This window comes from Mustela lutreola, chromosome X (assembly GCF_030435805.1).
Source record: "Mustela lutreola isolate mMusLut2 chromosome X, mMusLut2.pri, whole genome shotgun sequence".
In the NCBI taxonomy this organism is placed as follows: Eukaryota; Metazoa; Chordata; class Mammalia; order Carnivora; family Mustelidae; genus Mustela; species Mustela lutreola.
Genome location: NC_081308.1, coordinates 64,120,561 through 64,146,787, shown reverse-complemented (window position 1 = coordinate 64,146,787; position 26,227 = coordinate 64,120,561). Strand labels below are relative to the sequence as shown.

General features: G+C 51.4%; 1 protein-coding gene across 2 annotated transcripts; it reads left to right on the top strand.

The window, feature by feature from the left end:
* The first annotated feature begins 836 nt into the window (after positions 1-836).
* Positions 837-25,697, top strand: CXCR3 (C-X-C motif chemokine receptor 3). Of its 2 annotated transcripts, none has more exons than XM_059158149.1 (3): positions 837-938; positions 22,995-23,077; positions 24,238-25,697. In XM_059158149.1, exons 2-3 carry the CDS (start codon positions 23,066-23,068, stop codon positions 25,207-25,209), a joined length of 984 nt encoding a protein of 327 aa, XP_059014132.1. In that variant the 5' UTR covers positions 837-938; positions 22,995-23,065; the 3' UTR covers positions 25,210-25,697. The 2 variants fall into 2 exon arrangements, with proteins under 2 accessions (XP_059014132.1, XP_059014131.1); XM_059158148.1 differs by having other exon boundaries at positions 24,115-25,697.
* Positions 25,698-26,227: the final 530 nt, after the last annotated feature.

The window sequence follows — 26,227 nt, the reverse complement described above, 5'->3', positions numbered from 1 at the left end:
ATCCTGGAGTCCCGGGATCGAGTCCCACATCGGGCTCCCAGCTCCATGGGGAGTCTGCTTCTCCCTCTGACCTTCTCCTTGCTCATGTTCTCTCTCACTGTCTCTCTCTCAAATAAATAAATAAAATCTTTAAAAAAAAAAAAAAAGATACAAATGTAGTGATCCAAAGGGGCACATGCACTCGAATGTTTATAGCAGCAATGTCCACAATAGCCAAACTATGGAAAGAATCTAGATGTCCATCAACAGATGAATGGATCAAGAAGATGTGGTATATATACACAATGGAATACTATGCAGCCATCAAAAGAAATGAAATCTTGCCATTTGCAACAACATGGATGGAACTAGAGCGTATCATGCTTAGCGAAATAAGTCAAGCAGAGAAAGACAACTATCATATGATCTCCCTGATATGAGGAAGTGTTGATACAACATGGAGGCTTAAGTGGGTAGAAGAAGAATAAATGAAACAAGATGGGATTGGGAGGGAGACAAACCATAAGTGACTCTTAATCTCACAAAACAAACTGAGGGTTGCTGGGGGGAGGGGGTTTGGGAGAAGGGGGTGGGAGAACCCGGATGGTACCATGGGCATATCTAAGGTGGTATCTGGAGAGGAAGCCTGAGAAGGTCATCTTGGAATGGGGGAGATCTGGGTTGCTATATGCAGAAGGAGAGGAGAGGGAAAGATAAGAAGCTGAAGAGGCAAACGATAGAGGGGATCGTTCTGGATCAAGGCCTGCTGGAAGGGCTATGGGGGAGGAGCTAGGGTGCCTGTCAGAGACTGCTGGCGGGGAAGGGGGATGACTCTTCCTCAGCTATGGCAAAAGGAAGTCAGGGAGAAGGAGACAGGCATTCTGCTGATGAGTGTGTTCCCCCAGCAGAGGAGGAAAAAACCTATTGGTTGCAAACGTGAACATTTGGAAGCCAACACGGTAAGCAGAAAGTTATCTGGGCCCAAGGCCACCCAGGGAAAGGGAATGTGGAAATGTGAGGCAGCAGTTGAGGTCACGGTGACGTGGCTAAGGCTTCAGGTTCTGGCTTGGCAGAGAGGTGACTGAGGCTGTCCCTGAGGCTGTCTGGGAAAACAAGGTTGGCTGGAGGGGCTGGAAGCCACGCTGAAGGCAGAGTGACTTTGGCAGAAGGAAGAGAACTGAAAAAACCAGAGGTGGTACTCAGAAAAGAGGATTTCCAAGTTTAAATATGTGAAAATGAAACCTGAAACTTGGGTTGAGCGGAGAAGGCATCCTAGGTGTGATTAAACCCGTGGGAGGCTGACTAAGAGCAGAGGTGGGAATTACTGAAATTGAAAGGAACAGTTCTATGGTGTCATCTATTCCCCATCACATACCAAGGACCCAGGAGATGACAAAACTTGGGCCCGAAGAGGTGAGGCAGCCGGTCAAGAGAGATGGCGGGGTTGAGATTTGAACCCAGATCTGTGAAAGGGACATGGTGCTCTCCTGCCACCAGCAGGGAATTGGAATAAAACAGATGGCATGGACGGAGGACGATGTCCCCCAGGTGAGGGCAGGTGAAGGCAGAATTAAGCACAAAGTTAGTTTGGACAATGGAAAAGGAATAAGAAAGTTTGGTCCGGGGGTGCCTGGGTGGCTTAGTCGGTTCAGGTCATGATCTCGAGGTCCTGGGATCGAGTCCTGCCCTGGGCTCCTTGCTCAGCAGGGAGTCTGTTTCTCTCTCTCTCTCTCTCTCTGTCTGTCTGTCTCTGTCTCTCTGCTCCTCCCCCACCTCACGCTTTCTCTCTCTTTCAAATAAATAAATAAATAAATGCAAATAAGATGAAAAAGAAAGGTTTCGTTAGGTTCTTACACTTGGGACCTCATTTTTTTTTTTTTAAGTTCATTTTCTCTGGGGCCACTTTTAACAAAAGTGGTTCTTTGAAGGTTATCTGCGTGTAGCACATGACAATTTGGTGAGCACTTTCACTTCGTTGCTTGGTGCCTTCCCGACAGTCTTTGAGGGTAGCTACCATGATTATGCTCGTCTTCCTGGGGAGAAACAGAAGCTCATAGACTGTGATTTGTCCGTGATCACACAGGAAGTGACAGATGAAGGGGGCGCAGTCCAGACACAGTGTTGAAAGTAGGATTTACAACCCCGCCGCCCCCCCCCCCCCGCACCATCACTTCAGTGTTGAAGAAATCTCTAGCTCTAGCACCTTCAGCCTGAATTGTCTGGGACCAGAAGGGGGTGGTCTAGGAAAATGAGAGCCATGCATGCTTGAAACCACGTAGTTGGAGAGTACTACTGAGAATCTTCTAAAATGGCAGAAATACAGACATAACGACACAGACTGTACCTTCAAAGAATGCATCTGTGTCGAGGTGGAGAAAGAATTGTTTTTAAAATTGCAATCCAGGGGTGCCTGGGTGGCTCAGTTGATTAAGCGGCTGCCTTCGGCTCAGGTTCCGATTTGAACCCCGCATGGGTCTCCCTGCTCAGTGGAGAACCTGCTTCTCCCTCTGCCTACCGCTCTGCCTACTTATACTACCTATCTGTCAAAAAAAAAAAAAAAAACGTTTAAAGAAAATAAAATAGCAATCCAATATGCTAGCTTCTATGCCATCCTGGTAGACACTGTACTGGGGGACCCCCAAGGAGAAACAACCACTACCGTGCTGGGCTTTGAAAGCCAGCTTCTGGCACAAAGAGCATCCTGAAGGATAAGAAGGCAACTGAGTTCGGGCATAGCAGATGGGAACAGTGTGCCCAGGGACACACTAGCCTCTAGACCCATTTGGTGAACAAACCTTGCAGCATGCTTGCAAAACTGTTAAGAAGCCAGGAAACAGGGGTCCCTGGGTGGCTCAATCTGTTAAGTGTCCTCCTTTGGCTCAGATCAGGTTCCCAGGGTCCTGGGATCAAGCCCCGCATCAGGCTTTCTGCTCAACGGGGAGTCTGCTTCTCCCTCTGCCTCTGTGTGCTCTCTCGCTCTCTCTCTCTCACTGTCTCAAATAAATAAATAAGTCTTAAAAAAAAAAAAAAAAAAAGAAGCCAGATCACAGGGACAGAATACCAGTCTATTTATGGAAGGCAGTAGAGGAGAGTTCTGGAGAGTTGTGAACAGGAAGGTGAACAAGGAGGTGATAGGATTAGGTTTGTATTCTGAACAATCTTTTCCGTGGAGAAGAAAGTCTGGACCCAGGAAAATTGGAGAGGAGGCTGTTCACAGTGGGTCAGGTGAGAGACTCTGGCTTGAGCCATGCAAGGAAAGCTAGAGAGGAGGAAATGGATCCGAGGCAGCTCGCACAGGTAATTTTGAGCACTCATGCTGTCGGGGTCACGGAATCATAGGAGATATACCTGCTTAGCAGATATGGCTCACTGCTCTCCAAAAACACGGGCAGCCAGTGTGTGCAGGTGAGTTCCTTCGAGCACCACAATGCTTTTCCATTCTCGCTCAGTCTCCCTAGAATGCTTGTTCGTGTACACTGCTCCATGAAGTAGATTGTATTCTCTGATTGTGGATAAAGACACCCAAAAGCTTCATTTTTTTTTTTAAGATTTTATTTATTTATTTGACAGACAGAGATCACAAGTAGGCAGAGAGGCAGGCAGAGGGGGGGGGGGAGAAGCAGGCCTCCTGCTGAGCAGGGAGCCCGATGCGGGGCTCGATCCCAGGACCCTGGGATTGTGACCTGAGCCGAAGGCAGAGGCTTTAACCCACTGAGCCACCCAGGCGCCCCCAAAAGCTTCATTTTAAGCATGTGGTTTCCCATGTAACTGTGTGTCCAAGCCCTTTGGCAGATTGAAAGGCATGTTGCTTTGTTATTAGTCCCAGATCATAAATCTAGGTATGGAAGAATATTATCCTTCTCTCTTGGGTTTTTTTTTTCTTTTTTTTTCTTTGATTTTATTTATTTATTTATTTTGACAAGGAGAGACACAGCGAGAGAGGGAACACAGGCAGAGGGAGTGGGAGAGGGAGAAGCAGGCTCTCCACCGAGCAGGGAGTCCGACGTGGGACTTGATCCCAGGATCCTGGGGTCATAACCTGAGCTGAAGGCAGCCTCTTACCTGACTGAGCCACCCAGGCGCCCCTCTCTTGTTTTTCTAAATCAGCTCAATTTCGGTTCTGCACCCCATCTCAGCAGAGTGTTGGGAAATTCTACCTGAGTCATTCTTGCAGTTCCTGCCTCCCTGAGATCAAGACTAGGTCTTGGAAACTTCCACAGTGCCAGACATCTGAGGGAGCACCATCTCATCATCAATTATTGGTTGTCTGTAAACTGCCACTAACCCTTTCATTGTCCCTGTCACGGGAAGCTGAGGAAATCTGCCAGACGGCTGGGAGCTCTTGTGTTTCTGTGTGAACAGGGCGGGGATGAGGCGGGGGAGAACTACACTTTGGGGGAATTACCAACTCCTCAGAGCGCTGCTAGAAAGCCAGGTCAGGAGACCCACAGTGCTCTCTCTCCCCCCTGCCAGGCTACATTCCTTCCCTGACCTGTTGAAGTAGTGAGGCAGTAAGGAGCAGAGCTGGCTTCACTTTGGGGGCGGGGGGGGAGAAAAGGGAAAAATACACCCTTGAGCCTAAGGTGTCTACAAAGATGAGGTGATTAGCTGATGAGTGGATTTATGAAAACTGATATAATATCAGAATAAAGTGATATGGGAGCTTAGGATTTAAAAAATAATTTGAAAATTCCAGCATCCAATCTAACTTTAAGACACTTAAAATGGCTTCTAGCCCCATATCATGTACTCATGGGACATCCAATTTTGCTCTTAGGAGCAAAATTTCTTTTCTTCCTACGCCTGTGTGGTGGATGAAATTAGATGTCCACATCCTCCCCAGAATTTGTGAATTTATGTTATATTACATGTCAAAGGGTAATTAAGCTTTGCTGACTTTGAGATGGGGAGATTCTCTATTATTATCTGGGTGGGTCAATATAATCCCATGGATTTTTCTTTTTTTAAAAGATTTTATTTATTTGACACACAGAGCAAGGAGAGGGGCAGAGGGAGAGGGAGAAGCAGGGTCCCCGCTGAGCAGGGAGCCCAACACGGGGCTCCATCCCAGGACCCCAGGATCATGCTCTGAGCCGAAGGCAGATACTTAACCGACAGAGCCACCCAGGTTCCCCTCACATGGATTTTTGTAAGTGGAAGAGGGAGCCAGAGTGAAGAAACCAGAGAGATGACAGTCTGAAAAGGACTCAGACCGACATTGTCGACTTTGTAGGTAGAGGAAGGGGTCATAAGCCAAAGAATGTGGCTGGTTCTAGAAGCTGGAAACAGATTCTCCCTTAGAGCCTCCAGAAAGGCCTCCTGCAGGCACCTTGATTTTAGCCCAGTGGGACACATTTCAGACTTTGGCCTCCAAAAGTGTAAGATGAAATTGTGTTGTTTTAAGCCACTGAGTTTGTCATAATTTGTTAAAGCAACAATAGGGAATGAGTACAAGCTGACAAGGGAAAATCCAACTTGTGAATTTCTCATCATTGTTTCCAGTATAACTGCTTCCATCCCAGGGCTTGAAGGCAGCACTGGGCAAGACCGGTATCATGTTTGCTCCCATGCCTCGGTGGTAGATGGTGTGGTTAGAGCAGATGGCTCACCTCTAGCCCTGCCTACTTGGGCTTTTATAGAAATTGATGTCCTCAGGGCTCCTGGGTGACTCAGTGGGTCAAGCATCTGACTTCGGCTCAGGTCATGATCCTAGGGTCCTGGGATCGAACCCCGAGTCACGTTCCCTGCCCAGAGGAGAGCCTGCTTCTCCCTCTCCCTCTGCCACTCCCCCTGCTTGTGCTCTCTCTCTCTCTCTCAAATAAATAAATAAAATATTTTTTAAGAAAGTTTTTTAAACAATTGATGTCCTCTCTTTGCCCTCCAAGCCATCTAGAAACCAAGTCTTGACCAAAGATGAGTGTTAACAGTTTTTGGATCTGCAAACAGATTCTTCTTCCAGCCATGTCCAAAGACAGTAAGTTAAGGAGGAAAGCTACTTTACCTATTTCTCTTTTTTTAAGACAGGGGAAACCTTTCCCCAAAGCCAGCCAGCTGGTTTCCCCTTACATAGCATGGTCCAGAACTCAGTCGTCACACGTGATTACTCCTGCTTGCCAGGGAGTCTGGGAGAGTGAGCACCTGACATTGAAAGGGTTTTCTAGTGGAAAAGGAGAGGCGCATGGCTGTCAGGCAGACAACGAGAAGAAGGTGCCAGAGCCACGGTCAGCCCAAGCTTTAGCCTGCCTCTCCACGACAGCATCCTGAGCTCAATATCTTGCTTCCTCCAGCACCAGCTGGGATACTGGGGTTCGCTCTGAGTAGTGGGTTTTCTGCTTTCACTCCTTCCCACACTCCTGGCCAGATGACCACCTGGGTTATGGTAGAGCCGCAACACCAAGGGAGCAAGCCTTGTGGCTGAAACACCACTCGAATGAAGGTTTAATGCCAAGCCTTAGAGAGTGTTGATGCCTCCTCTAACTTTTGGGCTTGTTACAGAGGCTGGCATTCCTTAGAGGCAGGCATGAAAGCTAGGTCATTTGCCTGCACATTAAATGCAACCTGAGTTTTCAAAAGCATCCTGCTAAGTCGTGCTTTCTACCTATCAGGCAGCAGCAGGGGGAGGGGTGGGGAGGCCGGTGGAAGGAGGACCGTAGAGCTTGGAAGAGATTGGCTTCTCCGACCTAGCCTGGACAGAAAATTCCAGGCAGACAATGGCCAGGCTCTTTCTCCCTCCAGCACCTCCTGGAGACTGTTGCGGTGATTCAAGAATAGATGGGCCCTGCTGGAGACCAGAGTGGCTAGGAAGCCTTAAGAGGCAGGACACAGACTAGGCAAGGAGACCCCAGCATCTTCCTTCTGGCTGGAAGCAGGCACAAATATCACCCACACAGAGGAACCCAGCCATCTGGCCCCCAGGGCTTCTGCAAGGTAAAGAGAAGGATTTTTCCAGGGGAGTCTTATCGAGGGGGCCCATTCCAACCTCCCAGGGGGTATAAATGGCCAGCTCCCAGCTCAAAAGATAGATCGCTAGGGCTGTTGGGTGTGAAGTGCAGGGCAACTGCGTCTTTGGAGGTGGTTGGCCCAGCCAAGGGGGACGACTTGCCTTTGAATCCTGGCCCTGCCCTTTATTTGCTGTGTGATCATTCCGAACCTCACTTTACTTTCCTGAAAAGTAATGATCCCAGCTCCCAGCAGCAGTATTCACACCAGCCAAAAGGTAGAAACAACTCAAGTGTCCGTCGATGCACCCATGGATAAAGAAAACGTGGTCTACCTGCACGAGGGTTAGACCATAAAAGGGAAGGAGATCCTATCCCGTGCTACAACATGCATGAACCTTGAAGACCTGCGAAGTGAAATAAAGCAGTCACAAAAGGACAAAGACTGTATGATTCCACTTCCATGAGGTGCCCAGAGGAGTCCAGTTCATAGAGACAGAAAGCAGAATGGTGTTTGCCGGAGGCTGGGAGGAGACGGGAATGGGAATGTGTGTTTAATGGGTGCAGCCTCAGTTGAGGAAGATGAAAAGAACTCTAGACATGGATGTGGTGATGGGTGCATGAAAGTGTGAACATACGTAATGCCGCTGAGCTGTGCTCTTAAAAATGACTCTGACAAAGGGTGCTTGGCCGGCTCGGTTGGTGGAGCGTGCAACTCTTGACCTCTGGGTTGTGAGTTCCAGTCCCACGTCGAGTGTGGAGATTACTTAGAAATAAAATCTTTTTTTTTTTTTTAAGAAATAAAATCTTTGGAAAAAAGTGGTTACGATGGTAAACTTTAAGTGATGCATATTTTGCCATTAGGTTTTAAAAATGACTTGCCCATCACTAAAGTAAAACACTCACATTAAAATAGTAAGTGTTGGGGCCCCTAGGGTGGCTCAGTTGCTTAAGCACCTTCAGCTCAGGTCATTATCCAAGGTCTCTGAGATCGAGCCCTGCATCAGGTTCCCCACTCGGCTATCTCTTTCTGTCAAATAAAATCTTAGAAAATAATAATGATAAAATAAAATCATAAAGTGTCTAAATGAAACAACTCAAAACAAAGAGTCTGATTCCATGTTGACATACAGGTCTCCCTCCTGCCCATCATTGTGGGGGAAGAAGGCCGAGGGACCTAACAGGTATTAATTAGTGTATTCTTGGTATTTATAAGGAACCAACATATTCTAGAACTTAAAGTTTACACAGACTAGCTTCAAAGCCATCATCCCATTTTATCCTTTCAATATACCGAAATGATTGGAGATGTTGAGGTTAATGTGATTTTCTCTCCATGAAGAAGGCATGGCCCAGCATAAAAAGGTATCTGTGAGTCTTTGTTCCCCAAACTGGTTAAAATGGCAAGTTTTCTGTCGTTTTTAAAATGAGGAAAAAAAGGGGTGCCTGTGTGGCTCAGTGGGTTAAAGCCTCTGCCTTCAGTTCAGGCCCTGATGGGATCAAGCCCAGCATCAGGCTCTCTGCTCAGCAGGGGGCCTGCTTCCGCCTCTCTCTGCTTGCCTCTCTGCCTACCTGTGATCTCTGTCAAATAAATAAATTAAATATTTTTTTAAAAATAAAATAAAATGAGAAAAAATATAACAATAATGCTACATGGTTTTTCTCCCCAGAGAGCTGGGGAACTTCGGGAGATAAGAAAGCCCTGGATAAGGACCCCATAGAGAAAGGGAAGAGTATTCCTTTTTGGCAGCCCCAGCCTCAAAAGGGGCTCAGGTATCCTTTGTAAGACCTCAGATCAGTTGGCTTGAACCTCACATTTAATACTCGAAAAAAATACTTGGGCACTAAAAGCACTCGGCCTCTCCTAAAGGCTGGCTTCTCTCTCTGAGATCCTGCAGAGTTGCTGACCACCCCCACTCCAGCCTCAGCAGTCATGGCCGGGGTGCCCTAGCCTACTGGGCCAGGAGGGACTGGAGGCCTACTGGGCCAGGAGGGACTGGAGGCCACTGACTGCTGGGCCCAGCCCAAGGGCTTTCCCTTAAAAAAAAAATTAAATTGGGGCCCCTGGGTGGCTCAGTGGGTTAAGCCTCTGTCTTCGGCTCAGGTCATGATCTCAGGGTCCTGGGATCGAGCCCCACATCGGGCTCTCTGCTCAGCGGGGAGCCTGCTTCCTCCTCTCTCTCTCTCTCTGCCTGCCTCTCTGCCTGCTTGTGATCTCTCTCTCTCTGTCAAATAAATAAATAAAATCTTAAAAAAAATAAATTAACACCTCCTCTTTCTTCCTCGCAAGTCCTCGCAGTTCTCTGCTGGCTCCCTATTTCCATGCCCTAGCCTTGGCCCTGTAGTCTCCAACCAGGGCCTGAGGCTTTTGACCATCCCTGGCTCCCGCCATGCTTTCTGCTTTCTCTCCGCACCTCCTCCTTGCCCAGCATCCCCGCCCCCAGCCCACCCCACAACCCCCCTCCCCCCAGGCAGCTAGTGTTCCTGGCACTTTTCACATCCAGTATTATCTCCCCCAAGAAGGTCAAGAGGGTTAATAATTGATGTCAACATTGTGAACTTTATTACCACTCTTCAATATAATATTCATTAACAGCTGTGTTTGAAACGCGCATCTCCTCAGCACTCCAGCCTAGTGGTTTTCCGCTCTTACTACGCATTACAATTACCTGGAGAGCTCTTGAAAGCCGCCCAAAGCCCAGACACCCTCCCCAGCCCAATTAAATGAGAAGCACAGCGCAGTCATAACTCTCCATCAGGCATAATTACCTCTCCACATCTTTGTAAGCAGTGGGTCTCAGTCCTTGACCCACAAAAAGAATTAGCAGGAGAGCTCCATCGGTATCCAGCCCTATTCCTCCCATGCTGAGAAGGGTCTGACGATCTGTAGTATCCTTTCCAAATTTCAAGTTGTTTCTTCCTGTACCCTACTTCTATCTCCACGCCCATTCTTTCCAAAAGCACATTTTTCACAAGTGATCCTGGCTCAAAATATACTCTATAGTGATAGCCGGGGAGTTGTGGAAAACTGAATGGTTCCCAAAGAGCCATCCAGTCCTAAACCCTAGAAACTATGTACATTATCTGACATCCTTTCTTGGAAATGGGGTCTTCATGACGTAATTAAGTTCAAAATTTTGAGACGTGGGGCGCCTGGGTGGCTCAGTCGGTGAAGCTGCTGCCTTGGGCTCAGGTCATGATCCCAGGGTCCTGGGATTGAGTCCCATGTTGTGGGGCTTTCTGCTCACAGGGAGCCTTCCTTTCCCTCTCCTTCTGCCCCTTTCCACCGCTCATGCTTTCTCTCATCCACGCTCTCTCCCTCTCTCTCTCAAATAAATAAAATCTTAAAAAAAAATCTTAAAAAAACAATTTGAGATGAGGAGTCTCTCCTAGATTATCTGGGTGGACATCAAATTCCATCAACAAGTGCCATTATAAGAGAGAGACAGAGGGAGAGCAGACCCACAGAAGAGGGTACTGTCTGAAGATGTAGAGGCAGAGATTGCAGTGACAGGGTCACAAGCCAAGGTTTGATGGCCAACAGCCACCAGAAGCTGGAAGAAGCAAAGAATGGATTCTCCCCTAGGGCCTCTGAGGGAGTGTGGCCCTGCCAACACCTTGACTTTGGACTTCTGGCCTTCAGAATGCAGGAGAACAAACTTCTGTTGTTTTTAAGTCCCCCCCCCCCCCAGTGTGTGGACATTCCTTATGGTGGCCCTAGGAAGCTGATACAGTGACCGAATAAGATCAGTAACTCTTCATTTTTTTTTTTAAGACTGATTAGTCAGAGAGAGAAGGAGAGCACAAGCAGGGGGAGGGGCAGTGGGAGAAGCAGGCTCCCTGCTGAGCAAAGAGCCACAAATGCGGGACTTGATCCCAGGACCACCCCCACCATCACAACCTGAGCCAAAGGCAGGCACTTAGCACTTAGCCAACTTAGCCACCCAGGCACCCCAGCTCTTGTTTTTATAGCTTCACCAAAAGTTTCCTATGCTAACGGGCACTGTTTCTCAAACACAGGCCCTGGATGAGTGCTCCCCGGAATGTACCTTGTGCTAGGTCACATGCTAGCCAAGCAGCAGGGAGCAGAACTCATAGCATTGCAGGATGCGTGTGTGCAAGACCTTTATGTGTGAGCTATAGCCACACACAGATTCATCGTGCCTCTACCCTTTCAGAACCTACTATGCACTTGCTTATAAACTCTTTCAATAAATATTTATGAGCACCCACTATATATATCAGAAATTACTCAAGCCTCAAGCCACGAAAGATAGAGTGATTTTACAAGCAAAAATAGGGGCACCTGGGTAGCTCAGTCGGTTAAACGTCTGACTTTTGGTTCCTGCTCAGGTCATGATCTCATGGTTCCTGAGATGGAACCCAGTGTCGAGCTCCGTATTCAGCCAGAGTCCACTTGGATATTCTCTCCCACTGCCCCTTCCACTGGTCATGTTCTCACTCTCTCTCTCTCTCTCAAATAAATAAATCTCTAAAAATAAATAAATAAGTAAATAGTGAAAATAAAAATAATAAAAACAAAAAGGAAAAATCATGTCTCTTGTGAAAAGTACATTCTAACAAAACAGTCAGTAAGCAAATAAGCGAATAAATACCAGGTAGTGACTAACGCTAAGAAGAGCATAAAATGAGCTGAAAGGGTAGAGAGGGATGGGGGGTCGCTCCTTTAGATTGGGTAAAGCCTTTCACTAGGTGATTCCCTACGTTAGTTGCATGTTAATCTTCTCAAGAACCATTTCTTCTTCCCCATGTGTGGTAGATATTATCTCGATTTTGCCGAGGAGGAAACTGAGACTCAGGGAAGTGCAGTGACCTGCCCAGATCATCCAGCTGTTCAGCGGCTAATATGGGATTGAAATCCAGGCCTGACCAACACCAATAACTGCCCTAAAAGTCCATTTACCAGTAGTGTGCTATATCGTGTCTGTACTCAGCTGGACTCACAGCGAGAGCCTCTAGAACCTGGGGTAGGCTGGTCCACAACAGTGGAATGAATGGTTCTGAGGGTGAGAAGGCTGGGGGTTGGATTGGCAAAGGCTACTTCTCTTCAGACACTTGCCCTGCAGAATTCCTTCAGTCTGGGGTGCCTGGGTGGCTCAGTCAGTTAAGTGTCTGCCTTCAGCTCAGGTCATGATCCCAGGGTCCTGGGATCAAGTCCCATCAGGCTCCCCACTTGGCGGGAAGCCTGCTTCTCCCTCTCCCACTCCCTCTGCTTGTGTTCCCTCTCTCGTCCTCTCTTTCTCTGTCAAATAAATAAATAAAATCTTCTAAAAATGAATTTCTTCAGTCTGTTTCTGTGTTGGGAAGGTAGGCATGGGGTACTGAAACTTCCCACTGCTCCCCCTGTGGCATCTCACCTTTCCTTTCTGTCCTGCTCCATCAGCTGGGGCCCTCAGGGCAGGGCCATGAGATCTCAGATAAAGAGAGTTTTGAGTGTTTATGGCTCACTGGCTCTGGCTGCACTTCTGGGTCCTAGATGGCAGGTAGGATGTGGGCAGGGACGAGCCAAGCATTGGATACCTGGGGTGTGTTTGCAACAGCATATGGCCCAGTTTGCCTGGGACACAGGATACCCAAAGCAGAGTGAAGACTGGGGCTGGAGCAGGAGGCCGGGGCCAGATCACAGAACAGCTTTTGCTCTCTGGGTTGGTGTTTGCCAAAGCTTGTACTGCAGACAACTCACTGTTTGGGATAGTAATAGCAGTGACAGGAAGAGGCTTTATGTGAGGAAATAAAGGTTCCTCACCAGGAAGGTGGAGTTCAAAGAGACTAAAACAGATATCCTTTAAAAAAAAAAAAAAAAAAAAAAAGATGTACTTATTTATTTATCTGAGGCGGGGGAGCAGTGGGGGTGCAGGGGCAGAGTGAGAGGGAGAGAGAGAATCTCAAGCAGACTCCACGCTGAGTGTGGAGCCTGACGCAGGGTTCAATCCCAGGACCCACAAGATCACGACCTGAGCCAAAATCAAGTCAGACACTTAACCGACTGCACCACCCAGGTGCCCCTAAACAGACCTCTTTTATGCCGGACTCCCCAGACTTGACACGAAGGCAGAGGGAGAACAGAGAGGCCACCGTGGAGGCCATCCTCGTGGCAAAGGTGGGCAGAGACCTACTGGAGGCAGATTGGGCTGGTGCTGGCAAGTCAGTGCTGTGGACTCCGGCTCTGGATCATCTTCTGTCCCCTCCCTGCCACCCCCACCACCCCCACCACCCCCACCTCAGCCAGCAGTCTCCCTCCAACCTGTTTCCCTGCACCTACCTGCTCCTAAACTCTCTTCCAAATAGCTTCCGAACCCCACCACCTCCCTCCTCCCCCTCCTTCTTCTCCTCCTCTTCCTCTTCTTCCTCCTCCTGTGTCCCATCAATCCCGTCTGGGGCCTCTTCCTATGCAAGTGCTTCTCCAGCTGTATTAGAAGCTACAGTAACTTTTAGATACTCTAAGTGTGAAAGACCTCTATTCACTAGCAAATATGCTACAAATGCATCTGCATTCTGCAGAGAGTTCATCCTAAGCCATCCTCCAGAACAATCTAGAATTTTTTAAAAAATATCATTTGCCTGCCTGGGTTTTTTTGTTTGTTTGTTTTTTGTTTTTTTTAAGACCCAGACAGGCTCAGCTTTGAGTTTACCGTACCAGTTGGTTTCCATGGTAACCACTGATGGTTCCAGACTCCTGTGCTTCATTTTTCTGTGCTGGTACACAGCTGTGGCTTGCTCCCTTGTTCCAAGAAGGGGCCCTGCCTTGGTTTCTCCTGAACCTTGCCCCAGTCCCTGCCCAGGCTTAGGCACTCTGGAACTCTGGCTGGGAATACGCTTCCTGAGCAACACACCCCTCCTGTGTCAGGCCCAGGTAGGGGGTGAGCTTCAGGCTCCTCTGCTCCTCTTAAATTCACATCATGGACTCTTCAAACCTGAGACAGTAGAAGAGGGTGGTGGAAAGTGTGGACTTTGAAGCCAGACTGCTTGGTTTGAAATCCAGGCTGTGTCACTTATTGGTCGTTGAACCATGGGTCAGTTACTTAACTTAGTTGCATCTGTTTCCTCATCTTTAAAATGGGAATATAAATAGAACCTACGTGAAAGACTTGTTATGAGGATATGTATGCGTGATGGTGCTTTAAACAGTGCCTTGCGGGCTTCCCAGGTGGCTCAGAAAGTTAAGCATCTGCCTTCAGGTTGGGTCATGATTCCCGGGTCCTGGGATCAAGTCCCAAGGCAGGCTGCCTGTTGAGTGAGGAGTCTGCTTCCCCCTTTCCATCTGCTTCTCCCCCTGCTCATGCTCGCGCTCTCTCGCTCTGTCTCAAATAAATAAAAATTTTAAAAATAAAACTACACCTGGTATGCTCTGTTACCTAAGTGGAACTGATTAATATTGTTGGTGCCTGTCTGTGTCATCATCAACAGGCATTTTGGCTAAGGCAACAATTAATGTGGTATCGTGTGAGCGGGGAAACTATGGGTACCACAGAGAATATTTGGTGTCCCCTCAATCTCCTTTAAAGGTTTGATCCCCAGAAGCCAGGCCCAGCGCGTGCTACCCCCCACAGCTTGGAGAACGCGCCCCCCCCCCCCAAGGCAGGCTCCTTGTCTCGAAGGGACCTCTCACCCCATTACCCATGAAGACTTGGGTGTGGAGTTCAAAACTGGTACCCAGGCCCCACAGTCAAAGGCAGCAGCACTTTGACCAATTCTGCAACTCAGGGCCCAGGCTCAGGCCTCCCCATCTAGGGCGTGGGGTACCTCCATGCAAATGAAGCTGCCCCCATGGGTGTGGGCTGCGGGGAGCTAACAAGACACACCTAGCACTCACTGCACGCCAGGCTGGGATCTGAGCGTCTGTACCTGGACAGCCCCCTTTCATCTGCAGAGGAGCCCAGAGAAGTGAAATGACCCACCCAGGCTCACACGGCCAGCAAATGGCAGAGCTAGGAATCCAGCCCAGTCTGTCCCATGGTCTCTGTGATCACTTGCTCTGCCACACTGCCTCACACGGGGCCAGGTCAGCTCAGACCAGCAAGCATCGATGCTTGCCCTGCGTGTGCTACTCGATGCCCTGAGCGGAGAGCTAAGGGGCTCCACACTAAGACTAAGCAGGGCCCTGACCAGCCGCAGCCCTGCCCAGGACCTGTGGGAAAAGCGCCCCTCCCAGGCCAATGCCACACCCTGTTGGGATTTTAGGAGATCTGTTTGGGTAGTTGAGGAATTTTCCAGAAGGCCCAGGAGTCCAGGCAGGTAAAGTCCTCACGGGATGGGGCCCATCATCACCAAGGGGCCTCATGCAGGCTCCCAGGAGGGCAGCTTCAGGCACAACTGGGTGCCCTCCACGGTAAGGAACCAGGGAGAGACACCAGTCAGCTGTGTTTGCTCAGAGGGCTACCTCTGGGCTGGGCGTACCGGGGTTTCCAGGTGCATCTCTTCTGAGCTCAGCAGCAGCGAAGAGCCCCAGCCCAGACTCCAGGGGGAGCAGAGTCTGCCTTCTGGGCAGCGCCCCGCCACTCCCTCAACTTGGCGGGCCTCTTTCTGCTTGGGAGAAAGAACTCGAGGCTCTCATCTAGGGACACCCTGTGAAGGAGGCATATCTTAACCCCTTCTCTTCAGCCACTTGAGCCCAGGATGGGGTCACCCTGAAAGCTCCAGGCACAGCCAATGTTCTTTGAGGGACGCTGAGTGGCTTGGAGAGGGAGCTCAAGGACCTTAAAGCTTCCCACCTGGAGAGCAGGCTGCACTTTCCTTCCTGGTTCAAGAGGCTACAGGGAGAGGAAACACGAGAGACTACAGAGCGGAGCTGCAGGGAAACAGGATTTCAGAGGGGAGGGGGTGGGGAAGGGGATAACAGGGTGATGGGTATTGAGGAGGGCATGTGGGTGATGAGCACTGGGGATTACATGTAACTAATGAATCACTGAACACTACGTTAAAAACTAATGATGTGGGGCGCCTGGGTGGCTCAGTGGGTTAAGCCTCGGCCTTTGGCTCAGGTCATGATCTCAGGGTCCTGGGATCCAGTCCCGCATCGGACTCTCTGCTCAGCAGGGAGCCTGCTTCCTCCTCTCTCTCTGCCTGCCTCTCTGCCTACTTTGTGATCTCTGTCAAATAAATAAATAAATAATCTTAAAAAAAAAACTAATGATGTATTTATTATACAGTGGCTAACAGAACATAATTTTTAAAATGCAAATAAATAAATAAAATCCAACAGAAAAAAAAAAAAAAAGAAAGAGAGTGCAGGGAAACTGGGAAGGAGTCAGGCCTGAGAGGTCACATGTAGCCCGATAGAGGGAAAAGGCAAGAAGCAGCCCAGGATTCTGGAAATAGCGCCTGCCAGGGAGAAGCAGTGGGGACACAACTGTGGGAGCAGACGGCGCTTTGGGGGAGGAGGCCGCCAGCCACAGCCAGGGAGCCTTTATTCCCCTCACTGTCTTCACGTGAGGTTTCCCAGCTTCTCGTGGGAATAGCATCAGATGCCGACCCCACCCAGTTCAAGGAAGATTCCTTCAGTAACTTTTATTTCAGTAGAATATCACTGAGGGGGAAGTTGCCAGGAGAGCACAGAGAGCTCCCTGACACCCACGTCAGCAACCATTGGCGTCTTACCTGGTTTGCCTATGCTCTGTGAACCTTCTCTCGCTCTGCGCATATGCTTTCCAAGTTACATGTAAGTAGGTTGCAGATGTGATGGCCCTTTACCCCTAAATATCTAAGTGTGTATTTTCTAGAACAGAGACTTTTTTTACATCGCTGAAATCAGCAAAAGAGCACAGATATAGGGTTATTCTCTCATCTCCAGGCCATATTCAAGTTTCACCGACTGTCCCAGATATATAGCTTAATTTTATTTTCCTTTTGGATGGCTTCTTAATCACTCAGCTAATATGTGAATACAGTCTCTGTGGAAAACCTTACAGATAGAGCCAAAGTAGTCTTCTTGGCCCACCACCCTCGATCCCAGTCCCTCAGACCTTAAAAGGTATTATAGTGTCTGTAATGGGTAAGAGCATGAGGTCTTGGGCGCATGGGTGGCTCAGCTGGTTAAGCATCTGCCTTCAGCTCGGGTCATGATGTCAGGGTCCTGGGATCGAGTCCCATGTCGGGCTCCCAGCTCAGCAGACAGTCTGCTTCTCTCTCTGCCTCTGACCCTACCCACCCCTCGCCACTTGTGCTCTCTCATGCTCTCTCAAATCAACAAATAAAATCTTTTTTTAAAAAAGATTTTATTTATTTATTTGACAGACAGAGATCACAAGTAGGCAGAGAGGCAGGCAGAGAGGCCGATGCGGGGCTCGATCCCAGGACACTGGGATCATGACCTGAGCCGAAGGCAGAGGCTTTAACCCACTAAGCCACCTAGGCGCCCCAACAAATAAAATCTTAAAAAAAAAAACAAGAGCATGAAGTTTCTGCCACTTGTTGGCTGTGCAGCTTTGAGTGAGTTCCTTAAACTCTGTGTTTCTGTCGTCTGTAAAACAGGGGTGATAAGAGTAATAATGTCCAAGTCACTATGTGGTTATAGCAATCAAATTAATTTGTCCCAATAAAGCTCTTAGAGTAGTGCCTGGCACATAGTTACGTAATCAGTGCATTTCAGCTGTTCTTATCTCCTGTTTGACCTTACTCCGTGGGGCAACCCAAGGGAACCCAACAACCAAACGGTGGGCCTGCCAATAACTTTGTTTCCAAGGGGTAGCCCAGCTCACCAGCGTGGAGGACATCCCCCAAGCGTTCATGATGGGAGCAACTGGGACTCAGTTCAGGCTTCCACAGTCAGACTTGTGTGCATTACAACATAACAGCATTGCCACCTGTATGCCTCTAGAGAGTGTGGGCTGGCCTCCCAGCTGAGGTGGGTACCCCGGGTACGGGCCAGGATGAAAACAGAGGCACCCAGAGCCCACACATAAGGGAAGTTTCCAAGCCAGGCCTTCCAGGGCTGACCTGCAATAGAATGGCGATTTCCGGGAGCAACACAGATTTTCCCGGGGATGTCGCAAAAGGCGTCTGACCCGTGGCTGGTCTTTGCTGGGTCCTCCAGACCTCTCGTCATGGAGATTCTGACGTTTCTTCTCCCTGGTAGGTGGGAAGGAACAGGGCGAGAAGAATGGGGCTGTGATGAGCTTTGGCAAAGCTCACTCTAGGACACAAGATGCCTGGTTGGGACCGTATGGTGAGGAAGGCGTGGCTCTTAGAAGAACAAGTCCTTAGGCAGCAGTGTGCTTTGGGGGGGTGGGGCGCAGGCAGGGGTCTCCAGCCTCAGCAGTCAGAACAGCCCATTAGAAAGCAGCGTGAATAGGAATCTTGTCACAAGGCCTACTGGCCAACTAGCCTGGGACAAGTCACTTGACCTCTCTGAGTCACCACCTCCATCCCTCAGAGGAGGTCATGTGGGGTTGCCTGGGTGGCTCAGTTGATAGAGAGTCCGACTCTTGGTTTTGGCTCAGGCCATGATCTCAGGGTCATAAGGTCGAGACCTGTGTCGGGCTTTTAAGATTCTCTCTCCCTCTCCCTCTGTCCCTCTCCCCCAGTTCTAAAAAATAAAAATAAGAGATCATGTGTATGAAAGTACGGGTTTGCTGAATGGGAGCTATTTCCACGTCTCAGTTTCCAGGCATAGCTGGGGACGGGATGATGAGAAGGTCATTGTGCTTGGGTCTTGAGCTGTTGTCCAGCCCCCTCTACCTTCCTGCTCACACACATGCCTGCCTTTCTGGCCAGACTGACCACCCCTGGGCTGACAGTCTCTTCTTGACTTTCTTGCCTTGGCACCTGTTGTTCTCACCACCTGAATCGTCTTGACAAATGGCAGCAACACCCTCCGGCCTTAGTAACAAAAATGATGAGGGCCCCTGCAGCTTGGGAAATCACCCTCATGGACCTGGACTGCATACACCCTGGCCCCACGGCCCCAGCATGCAGAATGTTCTTGCGTCCGAAGAGGGCTCAGAGCTGCAGGAAACAGAGACGAGGGTGGTCCCCAGTTCCAGGGCCTCCTTGTGGCTTAAACTGTACTTCTCTGAGGAGAAGGGCCAGCAGAAGGAATCCCCAAGTCCCAGCCCCGAATGGGGCAAACTCACAGCCCTTCCTGGGGCTAGCTAAGACCCTTCTTAACCATCTGTAAGAAGAGTCCAGCCACAGCTGAGGCCACCACCTGAGTCCCACAAGAAGCTCAGGCCCCAGCAGCCTGGCACTTTTGGAGCAGGGCCCCAAGGGGCATGGCAAGGCTCCACGAGGGAGGTCTCGAGAGGCAGCAGACACTGAGGGGAAGGAGAAGGAAATGGCCCCCTTCCCTGATCGGCCCAACAGAGAGCTGTAGAGGCCCTCCTTCCTGTGAGAGCCTGGGCCCAGGGCTCAGACCTCTGAGCCTCCCATCTCCCCAAACCACAGCCCAGAGGTGTGAAAAAAAAAGAGAAAAAAAAACAGGGGGATGGGTGGCAGAGAAGAGACAGGTGCACATTTCACACCTTGACCACAGGTGGGGCCCGGAGCAGCTTCGCTCTGACTAACTTCCTCTTCAAGCTTCCCCCCTGGCTGCTCGGGAGGGCAGAGGCAGGAGAGGCACATCTAGCAGAACTCTGGGTGCGAGCCCCTGGTGTGGTGGCTTCTCTCCCTCCTGCCGCGTGAGGGCTGGGCCCGCCCCAGACTTACCCTGTGGGCAGCTTGGGACAGGAGAGGACCAAAGCCAAGGGCCGCCATGGAAAGTAACCAGAATGAGGAGGAGCCCGCCACTCACCAGGCAACTCCTGGGCTGCGCACCTGTGGGTGTCACCGGCAGTCTCCACAGCAGCCCCAACTCTCACGCGCATCCTGGGCTTACCCCTACCTTTCAGACAAGGAACCTGAGGCAAAGAAGTGAAATGCCAGAGGATTAGGCAAGGGCCCACCTTTCTGGAGGCCACCCCAGCTCATGGCCCACAGGGCAGCACACCCTACCCCGGGGGTTCCCCTTGACCTGAAAGGCTCCTTGTCACTCCCATGTGTAGCCAACCTCCCTTGCTCAATGTTCTCTGCTGTGCTCCTACCATGTGCTGGGCCCTGGCAGGGGCCTCGCAGTCTCCGCAAGCTCAGTTCATCTCCTTAACAACCCTGCCAAAGGGACAGGTGCGAAATGGGTATGGCACTTGTCTGAGGTCACCCTCAGGCATGGTATTATTCAAGGACATCCTCAAGTAAGGGATGGGGGGAGCCTGAACCAGACCCAGTCAAGTTCAGAGTTCTTCCCACCCCATCACAGCCACGCCAGAGGCTATAGCCCAACTCAGAAAAGCTCTCTGCAACTTTTCAAACCTCATGTCCGACCTTCTCTCATTTCTTCACGCCGGCAGCCTGGGAAGGTGGGGTGCATGATCCCCATGTGACCAATGGGGACCGGGGCACAGGAGGGGGACCAGGGATGCCTAGACTTTGACACTGTACACGGACCAGTGACTTCCCAACCTCTATTTGGAGGCCCAAAGGGAGTTATTTACCCACTTCAGCCAACACAAGCTGTTTCCAAATCTATTGGCTATTTTCCTGCATAATTTCATACAGAAAAGATCCTTTTAACACCAAAAAGGGGGATGAATGACATCATTGCAGAATATAAGACCCTTCTTTAAGTCGAACAGAGATTTTTGTTACTCTCACCTCAAAGCCCAGTTGGTGGGAGCTCCTCATGGGCCGGCAGCCGGAAACAGGGCTCCCAGCTCCAACCCTCTTCATCACCCCGCAGGCAGTCAACCGCCAAGTCTGACCCATCCTAACTTCGAGGCCCCTGGTATCACCGGTCCTGCCCACCTGTGCTCCTCCTCCCGACGTCCCCCAGGGTCCTCAGCTCCCTCTGGCCCGGACCTTGTGGGCAACAAGCTGTTTAGAGCCAGGACACTCACATCTTCTGTCCACAGAAGGTGGAGAGGGGCTTGCTGCCTTGCAAGCATGTGTCTCATCAAGAAGTTTGAGGCAGGGGCGCCTGGGTGCCTCAGTGGGTTAAAGCCTCTGCCTTCAGCTCAGGTCATGATCCCAGGGTCCTGGGATCGAGCCCCACACCGGGCTCTCTGCTCAGCGGGGAGCCTGCTTCCTCCTCTCTCTCTGCCTGCCTTTCTGCCTACTTGTGATCTGTCTTTCTGTCAAATAAATAAAATCTTTAAAAAAAAAAAAAAAAGAAGTTTGAGACAAATTCCAGGCCTGAGCCTAGAGGCTCTGGCTAAGCCCTCTGCCTGAAAACTAGACCCCAGTGGACCTGCTTTGCCTCAATGTCTCGGTCTCTGTGCATCTCCTTTTTGTCTCGGTGGGAGATAGGGAAAGAGGAAACTGCTTAGCAGACACAAGGTAGGGGCAGTCTTTCCCTACGGATAAGGAGAACAGGGCAATAGGGAGGGGAGAAGGGGGCAGAGGGCCAAGGGCCAGGAGGAGGGGAGAAACCAGTGTAGCATGCAACCATGAAAGGCCTGATCGGCTCCACAAATGTTTACAGCTTTTCCTCCAAATCGGGAGCACCTCGTGTACCCTTCCCTAACCCTATCCTCTGCCCTCTAACCCTAGAAGCGACTACTCTCACGAATTTGTAGTGTCTCCAGTCCCTGTCTTATTTTATTTTTCGTTAAGATTTTTTTTTAAGGAATTTCTCCACCCAACGTGGGGCTCAGACTCACGACCCCGAGATCAAGAGTCCCATGTCCCACGGACTGAGCCAGCCAGGCGTCCCTCCAGCCCTTCTTTCAAACTTCTGGGACAAATCGCTGCATCCCAAACAACAGGGTATAGTTTTTTGCGTGTGGTTTCTCGAATTTACATAAGTGGTGTCTGACTCCACGTGATGTGTTCTATAACTGGCCTTTTCCACCATGTGGTGATTAGATTTTTCTAGCTGCAGCCAGTTAAAACATACCATTTCAGGTTGTTTTAAAAAAGATTTTGTTTATTTATTTGAGAGAGGGAGAGAAAATAAAGCAGGAGTGGGGGATGAGGAGAAGCAGACTCCCTGCAGAGCAGGGAGTCCAACGTGGAACTCAATCCCACGATCCTGGGATCATTACCTGACCCAAAGGCTGATGCTTAATCAGCTGAGCCACCCAAGCGTCCCAGCAGGCCTTCTGTTTTTAAGTGCATAGATATATCCTAGCTTATCCACTTAAAATGACTGAAAGCAGTGCGAGAGATAGCCATGGTTTCATTCCCAGCACCAAGCCTTATTTGCTGTGTCTGCCGAAGGACTTTCCCCCCTGCTCTGGATTGGCCTTGGGGATAACACCCCTGCCTCACAGGGGAGTTGTGTGGTTTGAATGAGGCCATGTTGGAGAGAGCGCCTATAACACTGTCTAGCACATACCAAGTTCATTATTAGTAGTTCCCTTTCTTCGTCCCATTGATTAGCAGGGAGGAGCAATAGTGGAAGACTAGATTCAGTGTGATGGATTGCTTTAAAATATTTTCATTTTTAGGGGCGCCTGGGTGGTTCAGTCGTTAAGCGTCCGCCTTTGGTTTGGGTCGTGATCTTGTGGCCCTGGGTTCGAGGCCCGCATCGGGCTCCCTGCTCAGCGGGAAACCTGATTCTTCCTCTGCCTCTGCCCCTGCCCCACTCCTTGTGCGCGCACTCGCTTGCTCTCTCTCCAATAAAAAAATAAAACCTTTAAAAAAACATAAATATTTTCATTTTTCAAGGAGGCTCATCTCTTTTACAGACCGAAGACCTTTAGCCACGCAGTCTATAGTCACGTACAATCCGCTCCAGCCCAGGGCCCACAAATGCAAGTTCGGAGCATCAAGCATTGACTATCACAAGGCAGGAGCAGCAGTTTGTGCCCCTGGCAGTGGGGGCTGCCCCCCACTTTCCAGACATGGTGCTTCTCTCTCATGGTGCGATCCCTCCCCTTGGATGCCCTGCCCTTTCCCAGGCCCCAGTCTCTCTGGTCCCAGACTCCAGGCCAGCACCTGCAGAGCAGCTTCCCCTGGCCAGGCAGAGAATGTCTGGAGTAGGAACTCCCGTGGCCCAGGGTCTGAAGAGGCCTGGTACGGACAACCCCATGGAAGAGGTTGCTGCTGAGAATCATGCGAAACCCTCACTTCCTCTGTGTAACACAGGTCCCGACCACAAGCACCAAGGCTGAGGGGCAGGCAGCACGCAGGCCGGCAGCCGGAGTACCAGCCCAGCGATGGTCCCTGAGGTAAGTGCCGCTGCCCAGAAGGCCAGGAGGGACACAGCTACGCCACTCCGAGCAGAGAGCCCAGGATACTGGGGGAGAGTCAGGGCTGGGTAACCCCCACCTCCCCCTCCTGAAGCTGGGGCCACCTGAGGGTTGGGTGAGTAGAGAGAGCATGCAGAGGTTGTGGTAAATGGAGCCCTGGGCCAGGGAACTGGGAACCCACCTTGGCCCCTGGCTTGTGTAGGACCACAGGGGAGTCCCCTGTCTTGTCTGGCTTCGGCACCTCATCTGCGAAATGCAGCAGGTAGAGGCTCACCCCAGACGGCCGCCAAGGCTGCCTTCAGCTCTTGACTTGGAGCTTACTCTTCCATGCGGGACTCAACTGGCACTGAGAAGGCTCGAGGCTCTGGGGTGGTTTGCAGGGTGATGGGGTAAGGAATAGTTCTACTAGAGTTTGATTGGGGGAACCCCCAGTGGGTGGCGGGTGGCCTCCATGTTTGGGAAAGGAAGATCAGGAGCCAAAAGCATGTGATGAGGGGGTGCTTCAATGATTTGTAGGGAGGCCCCACGGGGGGCAGGAAGTTGGGGTCCTTAGGCAAAGACTGAGGAGGGAACTTGACTAAGAGAGGGGACTGTGGGGAGGTGCCTGGGGAGGAAGGTGGTAGAACTAGGCGTGGCTGGGGCAACAGAAGGGGAGTCGTGAAGGAAGAGCCAGGAGAGAGGCGAGGGGGCAAGGAGGGTTCTTGGCACGGGAGGACGGCTCTCCCTTGGGCCCGCGATACCCAGGCTGATGGGGTGGTCCAGAAGGGTGAGAGAGAAGCAACCTTTGGGATAAAAAGTTACCCCTGCCTCCCAGGGGTGGGCATGGTGGCAGCAGTGGTGGCCACGCCTGGGCAGATGGAGTTCTGAGTTCCATTGGCGAGGCCTTGAAGAAAGGCAGGAGCAGTGGCAGGGCATGCCCCTGGCCTGGGGCCTGCCTGATGGAGGAGCCCCTCAGAGAAATGCTCCCATAGTGACTGCAAGGCCTCACCGGATCCGCTCCCTGCCTTCGTCCGCAGATGAGCGAGCGCCAAGTGTTTCAAGCCTCGGAGCTTGCCTTCCTCCTGGAAAACTGCAGCTCTTCCTATGACTATGGAGAAAACGAGAGTGACTCATGCTGTGCCTCCCCGCCATGCCCGCAGGACTTCAGCCTGAACTTCGACCGCGCCTTCCAGCCGGCCCTGTACGGTCTCCTGTTCCTGCTGGGGCTGCTGGGCAACGGCGCCGTGGCAGCTGTGCTGCTGGGCCAGCGGGCGGCCCGCAGTAGCACTGACACCTTCCTGCTCCACCTGGCCGTGGCCGACATTCTGCTGGTGCTGACCCTGCCCCTCTGGGCGGTTGACGCCGCCATGCAGTGGGTGTTTGGGTCCGGCCTATGCAAGGTGGCCGGGGCCCTCTTCAACATCAACTTCTATGCCGGGGCCCTCCTGCTGGCATGCATCAGCTTTGACCGCTACCTGAGCATCGTGCACGCCACCCAGCTCTACCGCCGGGGTCCCCCGGCCCGTGTGACCCTCACCTGTGGGGTCGTGTGGGGGCTCTGTCTGTTCTTCGCCATCCCTGACTTCATCTTCCTGTCAGCCCAACGAGACGAGCGCCTCAATGCCACCCACTGTCAGTACGACTTCCCACGGGTGGGCCGCACAGCCCTGCGCGTCCTGCAGCTGGTAGCTGGCTTCCTGCTGCCCCTGCTGGTCATGGCCTACTGCTATGCGCGCATCCTGGCCGTGCTGCTGGTTTCCAGGGGCCAGCGGCGGCTGCGAGCCATGAGGCTGGTCGTCGTGGTTGTGGTGGCCTTCGCCCTCTGCTGGACCCCCTACCACCTGGTGGTGCTGGTGGACACCCTCATGGACCTGGGCGCCTTGGGCCGCAACTGTGGCCGGGAGAGCCATGTGGATGTGGCCAAGTCGGTCACTGCGGGCCTGGGCTACATGCACTGCTGCCTCAACCCACTGCTCTACGCCTTCGTGGGCATCAAGTTCCGTGAGCATATGTGGAGGCTGCTGGCACGCTTGGGCTGCCGCAGCCAGAGAGCACACCAGCGGCAGCCGTCGTCCTCCCGCCGCGAGTCATCATGGTCCGAGACCACAGAGGCCTCCTACTCGGGCTTGTGAGGCCAGGTCGGGGCTCTCCTTTCAGCACATGGCCCCTGTGCCCCTGTGCTCCAGGCTCCTTCCTCCCTCTCCTGGTAGCCTCCTGCCCCACGTGCACTCTGGGGATGCTCTGGCAGCAGCCCCAGCACCCCCAGGGTGTCCCGGGGAGGTACCCTTGCCCCGGCCCTGCCCTTGGCTGTGGGGTCTATGCCAATTGCTGCTCCTTAGTTGCAGCGCCCCACTTGGAAGGTGGCTGTCTCAAGGCCTTGTTCCCTTGGCTGCCCAGAGCCCCACTGTCCCTCTTATCCAGTAACTAGACCTTGGCCTTCCCCAGGTTTGGGGAGCACATAGCAGAAAGCATGGTAGAGAATGCCCCCATGGGGCCCTGGCCCAGGCCTCCAACCCAGCATCTGTAGCTGTGGTCCCCCAGACCTGTGTATTTGCTCCTGGTTTATTTTTTTATGTCTACAATTCTGCTTACAATGCTTCAATAAACAAGATAAGCAGGCCCAGGGTGTGTTTGTCACACATCATTATCCCCAGCCCAGCCCAGGCTTCAGGGATGCGTTTCCCGCTCTCCTTGCTGGACCCCGGATCTATGCCAACCAGTGCTGCTTGCATGAACATCCATGTTGAGCCTCCTCTGGGACCCCTGGCGCTCCTGCCCCTCACAGGGAAGCACCCAGGTGCATGGGTGTGTGCCAACAGTTGCCTGGACCAGCCAGCTGCTCTGTGGACATAATTTGGGGAAGGGCCTTCAGACACGAAGACCTAGTCCCTGCACTCCAGAAGTTTAGGCTAGCAGGGACGATGTGGTGAGAAATGACAATACCAAACTGTCTATGCCACAAGGCAAATGAGTGGCTTGTGGACTGTGACCCTGGCATTCAGAGCCCTGTGGCTGGATCCATTTAGGAAGGCTTCCTGAAGACAGAAATGAGCAGACTTTAATGAACAAGTGGTATTGCCAAGGGCAAAAAGATGGGAGACAGTATTTCTGGGCAGAAGGGAAAGCACTGGCAAAGCATGGGAAGGCTGA